Source organism: Schistocerca americana, chromosome 8 (genome assembly GCF_021461395.2).
Source record: "Schistocerca americana isolate TAMUIC-IGC-003095 chromosome 8, iqSchAmer2.1, whole genome shotgun sequence".
NCBI lineage: Eukaryota > Metazoa > Arthropoda > Insecta > Orthoptera > Acrididae > Schistocerca > Schistocerca americana.
In genome coordinates, this window is record NC_060126.1 from 110,698,993 (window position 1) to 110,709,942 (window position 10,950).

A 10,950-nucleotide genomic window follows, 5' to 3' on the forward strand; every position below is an offset into this window, starting at 1 on the left:
GGAGAGTTCTTAGAAAACGTAGTCCGTCAACAAAGGAGGTGGCTTACAAAACACTCGTTCGACCTATACTTGAGTATTGCTCATCAGTGTGGGATCCGTACCAGGTCGGGTTGACAGAGGGGATAGAGAAGATCCAAAGAAGAGCGGCGCGTTTCGTCACATGGTTATTTGGTAAGCGTGATAGCGTTACGGAGATGTTTAGTAAACTCAAGTGGCAGACTCTGCAAGAGAGACGCTCTACATCGCGGTGTAGCTTGCTGTCCAGGTTTCGAGAGGGTGCTCTTCTGGATGAGGTATCGACTATGTATTGTTTCCCCCTACTTACACCTCCCGAGGAGATCACGAATGTAAAACTAGAGAGACGCGAGCGCGCACGGAGGCCTTCCGGCACTCGTTCTTCTCCCGAACCATACGCGACTGGAACAGAAAAGGGAGGTAATGACAGTCGCACGTAGAGTGCCCTCCGCCACACACCGTTGGGTGGCTTGCGGAGTATAACTGTAGATGTAGATGTAACCTACGCTCACGACCATTACAGCGCGTATTTAAAAGAAACCTGCTACACATCGTCATAGTGGTGCTATTTCAATAGACATCATTTTCGCGATGTAGAAACACTCCGCGCAACTTTCGATTGTGTAGCACAACTCCTTCCTGGTGGTGTAAATTTTTTTCCGGTCAGTGTATTTAAGGAGATGTTCGTAGGTCACTATTTATGAGCAACAAGAAAAAATTGTTATTTTCAATCCTCATATAATTCCTCCCGAACAGACCATGAAAGCCCAAAGGTACCGACCGGCCGCCGTTTCATCCTCAGCCCACAGGCGTCACTGGACACGGATATGGAGGGGCATGTGGTCAGCACACCGCTCTCCCGGCCGTATGCAGTTTCTGAGACCGGACCCGCTACTTCTCAATCCAGTAGCTCCTCGGTTTGCCTCACAAGGGCTGACTGCAGCCCGCTTGCCAACAGCGCTCGGCAGACCGAATGGGCACCCGTCCAAGTGCTAGCCCAGCACGACAGCACTTCACTTTGGTGATTTGACGGTGTAAGTAGACTGTTTAGGTTTTTATGTTGGTAACGTCACCTAGCGCTCTGTATGAAAATCACTGGCCGTGCTGTGTGCAATCTGTGGCTGGTTGGCATTGTTGGAATATTCGCTATTGTAGTGTTGGGCAGTTAGATGGGAACAGAGCGTAGCGTTGCGCAGTTGGAGGTGAGCCGCCAGCAGTGGTGGATGTGGGGAGAGAGATGGCCGAATTTTGAGAGCGGACGATCTGGACGTGTGTCCATCAGAAAGAGTAAATTTGTAATATTATATATCATGAACTGATATACATATGATGACTTTGGAACATTATTAAGGTAAATACACTCCTGGAAATGGAAAAAAAGAACACATTGACACCGGTGTGTCAGACCCACCATACTTGCTCCGGACACTGCGAGAGGGCTGTACAAGCAATGATCACACGCACGGCACAGCGGACACACCAGGAACCGCGGTGTTGGCCGTCGAATGGCGCTAGCTGCGCAGCATTTGTGCACCGCCGCCGTCAGTGTCAGCCAGTTTGCCGTGGCATACGGAGCTCCATCGCAGTCTTTAACACTGGTAGCATGCCGCGACAGCGTGGACGTGAACCGTATGTGCAGTTGACGGACTTTGAGCGAGGGCGTATAGTGGGCATGCGGGAGGCCGGGTGGACCTACCGCCGAATTGCTCAACACGTGGGGCGTGAGGTCTCCACAGTACATCGATGTTGTCGTCAGTGGTCGGCGGAAGGTGCACGTGCCCGTCGACCTGGGACCGGACCGCAGCGACGCACGGATGCACGCCAAGACCGTAGGATCCTACGCAGTGCCGTAGGGGACCGCACCGCCACTTCCCAGCAAATTAGGGACACTGTTGCTCCTGGGGTATCGGCGAGGACCATTCGCAACCGTCTCCATGAAGCTGGGCTACGGTCCCGCACACCGTTAGGCCGTCTTCCGCTCACGCCCCAACATCGTGCAGCCCGCCTCCAGTGGTGTCGCGACAGGCGTGAATGGAGGGACGAATGGAGACGTGTCGTCTTCAGCGATGAGAGTCGCTTCTGCCTTGGTGCCAATGATGGTCGTATGCGTGTTTGGCGCCGTGCAGGTGAGCGCCACAATCAGGACTGCATACGACCGAGGCACACAGGGCCAACACCCGGCATCATGGTGTGGGGAGCGATCTCCTACACTGGCCGTACACCACTGGTGATCGTCGAGGGGACACTGAATAGTGCACGGTACATCCAAACCGTCGTCGAACCCATCGTTCTACCATTCCTAGACCGGCAAGGGAACTTGCTGTTCCAACAGGACAATGCACGTCCGCATGTATCCCGTGCCACCCAACGTGCTCTAGAAGGTGTATGTCAACTACCCTGGCCAGCAAGATCTCCGGATCTGTCCCCCATTGAGCATGTTTGGGACTGGATGAAGCGTCGTCTCACGCGGTCTGCACGTCCAGCACGAACGCTGGTCCAACTGAGGCGCCAGGTGGAAATGGCATGGCAAGCCGTTCCACAGGACTACATCCAGCATCTCTACGATCGTCTCCATGGGAGAATAGCAGCCTGCATTGCTGAAAAAGGTGGATATACACTGTACTAGTGCCGACATTGTGCATGCTCTGTTGCCTGTGTCTATGTGCCTGTGGTTCTGTCAGTGTAATCATGTGATGTATCTGACCCCAGGAATGTGTCAATAAAGTTTCCCCTTCCTGGGACAATGAATTCACGGTGTTCTTATTTCAATTTCCAGGAGTGTACATTGTTTGTTCTCGACCAAATTCTTTCACTTGCTGACTATGCCTATCAGTAGTTAGTGCCTTCAGTAGTTAGAATGTTTTATTTAGTTGGCAGTAGTGGCGCTCGCTGTATTGCAGTAGTTCGAGTAACGATGATTTTTGTGAGAAGTGATTCATGAAAGTTATAGGTTATTGTTAATCAGGGCCATTCTTTTGTACAGATTTTTGAAAGTCAGATTGCGTTGCGCTAAAAATATTGTGTGTCAGTTTAGTATTGATCAGAATAAGTAAAGAGAGAAATGTTCGAGTACGTTCAGTTTTGCACAGCTGTTTGAAAATCAAGTATGTAAGAGGTTTATCAGTACAGTCATTCATAAATTTTTCTAAGGGAACGTTTCAACGGGAACTGCGGCAAGGAACTGCGGCAAGGCGGTTGGCAATCTTCATATACTGCTGCTATTATAACGGCCAGCGGCGTACAAAAATTGTAATTTGAAACGGTAAACGTAGTGGCCCACCTGCAGAACAGCGAAGTCGTACGTCATAGCGTAATAGTCGAAGTCTTCGTGGATGATGGTCTGCGAGACGTCGAGAACGACCCCGCCGCTGCCCCACGTGGAAGAGCCAGCCCTGAGGGTGAGGTAGGGCGCGGAGACGCAGTGCGCGGCCGTCAGCGCCCAGCTGCCGCTCACCACGGAGGCGCCGCACCACTGCTGGCCCGCCGCTTCCATCGACAGCATCCACGGGAAGTCGGCGACGCTGGCGTCGGTGCCGTTGATGATGCGCCCGCGGACCCTCCGGGGCCACGGCGGCCCGGCTCTGGGCGCCGCCAGCGCGCACGCCTGCAGGCAGAGGAGGGCGACCACAGCACGAACCATGGCGGCCAAGCGGGGGAGCACTACACCACACTCCAGTTGGCGCGTCGTCTTATAACGCCGACCGCAGGAAATGCGACGTAGCCTTCAACAGTAATTGAGCTCAAACAATGGCCATGAGAAGCTGCTATCAGATAACAGAGATGTTAGTGACAGCCCTCGTACATAGACGCTTACAGAGCTCAAGTTATTATCACCAAAAATTGAGCAATAATAAATGTAAGAATGTGGACGGTAATGAAGAGCTCGCACTTATCTACCACTTAGCAAGGGAAAGCAGAAAGGTGGAAGGAGTATATAGTGGGTCTATACAGGGGCGATGTACTTGAGGGCAATATTATGGAAATGGAAGAGGATGTAGATGAAGATGAAATGGGAGATATAATACTGCGTGAAGAGTTTGACAGAGCACTGAAAGACCTGAGTCGAAACAAGGCCCCGGGAGTAGACAAAATTCCATTAGAACTACTGACGGCCTTGGGAGAGCCAGTCCTGACAAAACTCTGCCATCTGGTGAGCAAGATGTATGAGACAGGCGAAATACCCTCAGACTTCAAGAAGAATATAATAATTCCAATCCCAAAGAAAGCAGGTGTTGAAATATGTGAAAATTACCGAACTATCAGTTTAATAGGTCACAGCTGCAAAATACTAACACCAATTCTTTACAGACGATTGGAAAAACTGGTAGAATCCGACCTCGGGGAAGATCAGTTTGATTTCCGTAGAAATATTGGAACACGTGAGGAAGTACTGACCCTGCGACTTATTTTAGAAGCTAGATTAAGAAAAGGCAAACCTACGTTTCTAGCATTTGTAGACTTAGGGAAAGCTTTTGACAATGTTGACTGGAATACTCTCTTTCAAATTCTAAAGGTGGCAGGGATAAAATACAGGGAGCGAAAGGCTATGTACAATTTGTACAGAAACCAGATGGCAGTTATAAGAGTCGAGGGACATGAAAGCGAATCAGTGGTTGGGAAGGGAGTGAGACAGGGTTGTAGCCTCTCCCCGATGTTATTCAATCTGTATATTGAGCCAGCAGTAAAGGAAACAAAAGAAAAACTCGGTGTAGGTATTAAAACCATGGAGAAGAAATAAAAACTTTGAGGTTCGCCGATGACATTGTAATTCTGTCTGAGACAGCAAAGGACTTGGAAGAGCAGTTGACCGGAATGGACAGTGTCTTGAAAGGAGGATATAAGATGAACATCAACAAAAGCAAAACGAGGATAATGGAATGTAGCCGAATTAAGTTGGGTGCTGCTGAGGGAATTAGATTAGGAAATGAGACACTTAAAGTAGTAAACGAATTTTGCTATTTGGAGAGCAAAATAACTGATGATGGTCGAAATAGAGAAGATATAAAATGTAGACTGGCAATGGCAAGGAAAGCGTTTCTGAAGAAAAGCAATTTATTAATATCGAGTATAGATTTAAGTGTCAGGAAGTCGCTTCTGAAAGTATTTGTATGGAATGTAGCCATGTATTGAAGTGAAGCATGGACGATAACTAGTTAGGACAAGAAGAGAATAGAAGCTTTCGAAATGTGGTGCTACAGAAGAATGCTGAAGATTACATGGGTAGATCACATAACTAATGATGAAGTAATAAATAGAATTGGGGAGAAGAGGAGTTTGTGGCACAACTTGACAAGAAGAAGGGACCGGTTGGTAGGACACGTTCTGAGGCATCAAGGAATCACAAATTTAGCTTCGGAGGGCAGCGTGGAGGGAAAAAATCGTAGAGGGAGACCAAAAGATGAATACACTAAGCAGATTCAGAAGGATATAGGTTGCAGTAAGTACTGGGAGATGAAGAAGCTTGCACAGGATAGGGTAGCATGGAGAGCTGCATCAAACCAGTCTCAGGACTGACGACCACAACAACATGACGATGTGTAGCAGGTTTCTTTTAAATACGCGCTGTAATGGCCGTGAGCGTTGGTTACCTGTGAGATTGGACGTTGATCTTAGTCAAGCATGCCTTTAAGACGACAAAGATGCCATCATCGACTCCTCACTCAGTTTGAACGAGGTCGTGTAATAGGCCTACGAGAAGCTAGATGCCCTCTGCGATACTGCAGAAAGACTTAGCAGGATTGTAACCATTGTACATGATTGTTGCCAGCGGTTTTCACCAGAATGAACATTCACAAGAAGATCGGGCTCAGTACGGCCACGTGGCACTGCAGAGAGGGAAGACCATCGTTTTCCGCTTATGGCTCTGGCGCATCGTACCGCATCTGCAACAGCAATTTGAGAAGCAGTTGGCATCAAAGTAGGGCGTGCCATTAATCACTTTCTGCAAAAACTGCCTGCTACTCTACCGATCAGTGGTGACGTGCAGAAAACAAAGGCGACAGATTTAGCAAGGAACAACACTGTGATTTCAAGGCTTCATCAGGATAATTACCAGGAATTACATATCGCCATGAAATCACAGGGAGAACAATTCCCTCTAATCGAAAGTTGTAGACGACGTCACAGTGCGACACTGCGTTGATGAGGCTCTTCCGGGAATCTTAATCGATTATCAACGTGAAACATCTACAACAGTGACTTATCGGTTTATTCTACTGCAGCAAAACATTGGCTGAAAAGGGTAACTTACTCATCGAAGGAAGAAAAGTAAAATTCGTGCGACAGTTCTTCTCGCCACGATTGCAGATGGGTCTGACAAAGTTCCCCCTCTTGTGGTAATAAAATCTAAGAATTCGAGGTGTTTAAAAGACATAAAAACGATAGTTATGGGGTACAAACACAATAAAAAATTTTGGATGGCTATGCAGGTGTTAACAGATGTAAAAATTACCGAAACGAATGGAAAAACTCGTAGAAGCCGACCTCGGGGAAGATGAGTTTGGATTCCGTAGAAATATGGGAACACGTGAGGCAATACAGACCGTACGACTTATCTTAGAAAACAGATTAAGGAAAGGCAAACCTACGTTTCTAGCATTTGTAGACTTAGAGAAAGCATTTGACATTGATGACTGGAATACTTTCTTTCAAATTCTGAAGGTGGCAGGGATAAAATACAGGAAGCGAAAGGCTTTTTTACAATTTGTACAGGAACCAGATGCCAGTTATAAGAGTCGAGGGACATGAAAGGGAAGCAGTGGTTGGGAAAGGAGTGAGACAGGGTTGTAGCCTCTCCCCGATGTTATTCAATCTGCATATTGAGCAAGCAGTAAAGAAAACAAAAGAAAAATTCGGAGTAGGTATTAAAGTCCATGGAGAAGAAATAAAACATTTGAGGTTTGCAGATGACATTATAACTCTGTCAGAGACAGCAAAGGACTTGGAAGAGCAGTTGAACGGAATGGACAGTGTCTTGAAAGGAGGATATAAGATGAACATCAACAAAAGCAATACGAGTATAATGGAATGTAGTCGAATTAAGTCAGGTGATGCTGAGGGAATTAGATTAGGAAATCAGACACCTAAAGTAGTAAAGAAGTTTTGCTATTTGGGGAGCAAAATAACTGATGATGGTCGAAGTAGAGAGGATATAAAATGTAGACTGGCAATGGCAAGGAAAGCGTTTCTGAAGAAGAGAAATTTGTTAACATCGAGTATAGATTTAAGGGTCAGGAAGTCGTTTCTGAAAGTATTTGTATGGAGTGTAGATATGTACGGAAGTGAAACATGGACGATAACCAGTTTGGACAAGAAGAGAATAGAAGCTTTCGAAATGTGGTGCTACAGAAGAATGCTGAAGATAAGGTGGGTAGATCACGTAGCTAATGAGGAGGTATTGAATAGGATTGGGGAGAAGAGACGTTTGTGGCACAACTTGACTAGAAGAAGTGATCGGTTGGTAGGACATGTTCTGAGGCATCAAAGGATCACCACTTTAGTATTTGAGGGCAGTGTGGAAGGTAAAACTCGTAGAGGGAGACCGAGAGATGAATACACTAAACAGATTCAGAAGGATGTAGGTTGCAGTAGGTACTGGGAGATGAAGAAGCTTGCACAGGATAGAGTAGCATGGAGAACTGCATCAAACCAGTCTCAGGACTGAAGACCACAACAACAACAACAACAACATGATTTTAATAGAACGGTGGTTAAATAATTGGACGTTAGAATGAAAAAGAAAAGGAGAGAGGCTCATTCTTCTTATGGATTGATATGCGGTACGTCCACCCCAAAGTAAATCTGGTAAATGACATCAACCATGTGTGGACGGCATATGGAAGTTTGGATCTGCCTGTGACTCGTGCTTGGATAGCCTAATGGTAAGGCGGCTACTGGCGATTAGTGGGAAATTCGGATTCAAGTCCCAGTCCAGCACTAATTTTCGTTGTCCTCATTCCTTTATACAGGTGATGGTTATCCATATTCACTACTGCGAATACGTTTGGTGTATTTCATAATGCCTGTAATTACCACAGTGTCTGTTTCTTTAAAAATGCGTACATGTGATAAGGATCTTTAGATCATAATTGGGAATAACGTAGGCACTGCAGTTTCGTAAAATGACAACGTCCCAGCCTGGCAAAACACGTGGTGCCAGCCACATCTCTTTGCTGAGCACCTTAAAAATATAGCTGTACAGACAGAACCCATAACGAGAGTCCCTAGAGCCTGCAGGCAGACTACACTTCTGCACTTTCGCCGCTACACTGATCCTCTTGCTCCTGATAGTAGGCCACCCAGAATCGAAGAGTGTCAAAATAGTTGCCTCCCTGCTAGCGCCTAGGACCTCGTCATGGGTTCTGCCTGTTCAGGTACATTTATAATATTATCAATAAAGGTGGGCGGTTGCCACCGAAGGTTTTTCCAAACCGTTGAGTCTTGGAGAGACCCTCTGCTGTTTCATTCATGAAGGTGTCAGTGTTACACCCACACATGATCACGCCACAGGAGGACTCAAAATAAGAGCGTTTTGAAACCGTTATCTCCATTTGCTGCTTTGGATGATGTTCAAACTTCGTTTAATGTTTTTGAACAGTCGATATTATCTCCACCTCGTACATAAAAGCAAACATTGTGGTTGTGCTGCACTCCAAACGGATGCAGTCATGCTCGATGTAGATGCGGCCCCACTTTCCCTTACAGAAGAATTAAAATTCGAGAGGGTGTCAGGGGTATCAAGGGTTGGGGAGAACAACTCCCTGCTGCTCATCGCACTGAGAACTGTCGTTTTCGACCGCGATATTTGTGTGAATCGACGCTTGATGAAAAGGAGCAGTTCCATTGATGCCCGTTATTCCATCCCTTGAGACATTTTCGTGCCAGTTTTCAGCGAGGGTGTGCCTGGAATGTTTTCCTCTGCCACTCAGAAGAAAACCGCATGACCACAACGTTGGCATCGCAGTTCTGACTTTCATCGGAAAGGCATCAAAAGAATGGGTGTGACCATCTCCGATCCTGTGACATATCCTTGGGGACATTGCGCAGGACTGTGATATTTGGCGCCAATGTAACATGATTATCACGCCTTACACGTCACACGAACTTCTGAGCTGTGGTCTGTATTTTGCATGTGTCGACATTTTGCTCTGTCAAGTGCTGTCGAATCCGAGGGTGATGTCACAGAACGGCGCACTTTCGCAATTTCACACAGGATGAAATTACAATGACATCCAGATCAATATCTGCCTACAGGCGTTGATAAATATCAAACGGGGATAACTGAAAATGTCCGAAAGAACAGATATCATCTTCATGTGGATAAGGCTTACCGGCCATTGATCTTTTTCAGTGTGAATGCAATCACATTGCTCAATCTCTCATGGGAATTGGTAGATTGACTGCCGCTTGTAATGAGAATAGTGGGCAGGGGCACTACAAATGTAGCGTGTGGACAGTAAGTTGGAAGTGTGGTTCTCACGGGGAGTGTGCCAGAGATAAGTCCCTGCAGTGGCAACATCCTCCGTGTCTTCGATGGCTCAGTTTGACAGCGCCTGCCATGTAAGCAAGATATGTTGGGTTCGAGTCCTGGTCGGGGCACACATTTTCAGCTGTCCCCGTTGATATTCATCAATGTCTGTAAGCAGCTAATGGTCTGGATTCATTGTAATTTCATTCTTCGAGAGCTGCAAGATCATGAATGGTATCTGTTCTTTCTGCATACGAAATAACAGATACTGTCTTCATACATAGATTCTTATTACATAGGATAGTTCTATCCACGTTTGAAACAAATTTGAAACGTAAGCGGCGCCACTGGGGATGTTCCAAACCATGAGGTTTCAAAAAACTGATCTTTTAATCCTGTAGTGCAGTGTATACACAAGCACACACGTGAAGGTTGTAGGGTATAAGATTGTTGCAGAGCAATTGTTTGCGGCGGTAGGTGGGAGTTTCCACAATAGTGTTTCGGTAAAGCATGGTCTTCTTCCTTCCAAGGATTGCCCTCTAAGTGCATGGAGAAGTTTCATGACTCTATCCATAACTTCACAACCAACCAGTACAGGGCTATTGCAAATGATTGAAGCGGTTTCATAAATTCACTGTAGCTCCATGCATTGACATATGGTCACGACACACTACAGATACATAGAAAAACTCATAAAAGTTTTGTTCGGCTGAAGCCGCACTTCAGGTTTCTGCCGCCAGAGCACTCGAGAGCGCAGTGAGACAAAATGGCGACAGGAGCCGAGAAAGCGTATGTCGTGCTTGAAATGCACTCACATCAGTCAGTCATAACAGTGCAACGACACTTCAGGACGAAGTTCAACCAAGGTCCACCAACTGCTAACTCCATTCGGCGATGGTATGCGCAGTTTAAAGCTTCTGAATGCCTCTGTAAGGGGAAATCAACGGGTCGGCCTGCAGTGAGCGAAGAAACGGTCGAACGCGTGCGGGCAAGTTTCACGCGTAGCCCGCGGAAGTCGACGAATAAAGCAAGCAGGGAGCTAAACGTACCACAGCCGACGGTTTGGAAAATCTTACGGAAAAGGCTAAAGCAGAAGCCTTACCATTTACAATTGCTACAAGCCCTGACACCCGATGACAATGTCAAACGCTTTGAATTTTCGGCGCGGTTGCAACAGCTCATGGAAGAGGATGCGTTCAGTGCGAAACTTGTTTTCAGTGATGAAGCAACATTTTTTCTTAATGGTGAAGTGAGCAGACATAATGTGCGAATCCGGGCGGTAGAAAACCCTCACGCATTCGTGCAGCAAATTCGCGATTTACCAAAAGTTAACGTGTTTTGTGCAATCTCACGGCTTAAAGTTTACGGCCCCTTTATCTTCTGCGAAAAAAACGTTACAGGACACGTGTATCTGGACATGCCGGAAAATTGGCTCATGCCACAACTGGAGACCGACAGCACCGACTTCA

The 10,950-nt window shown here is 46.7% G+C and overlaps 1 protein-coding gene across 1 annotated transcript; it reads right to left on the reverse strand.

The window, feature by feature from the left end:
• Positions 1-3,220: 3,220 nt before the first annotated feature.
• On the reverse strand, positions 3,221-3,655 carry LOC124545609 (hypodermin-B-like). Its single transcript, XM_047124556.1, has one exon. The coding sequence runs from the start codon at positions 3,653-3,655 to the stop codon at positions 3,221-3,223; it is 435 nt and encodes a 144-aa protein (XP_046980512.1).
• Between the last annotated feature and the right edge of the window lie 7,295 nt (positions 3,656-10,950).

Bases quoted from the DNA above. Each gene is read 5' to 3' on its own strand.
- LOC124545609 (XM_047124556.1), bottom strand. From the start codon at position 3,655: ATGGTTCGTGCTGTGGTCGCCCTCCTCTGCCTGCAGGCGTGCGCGCTG.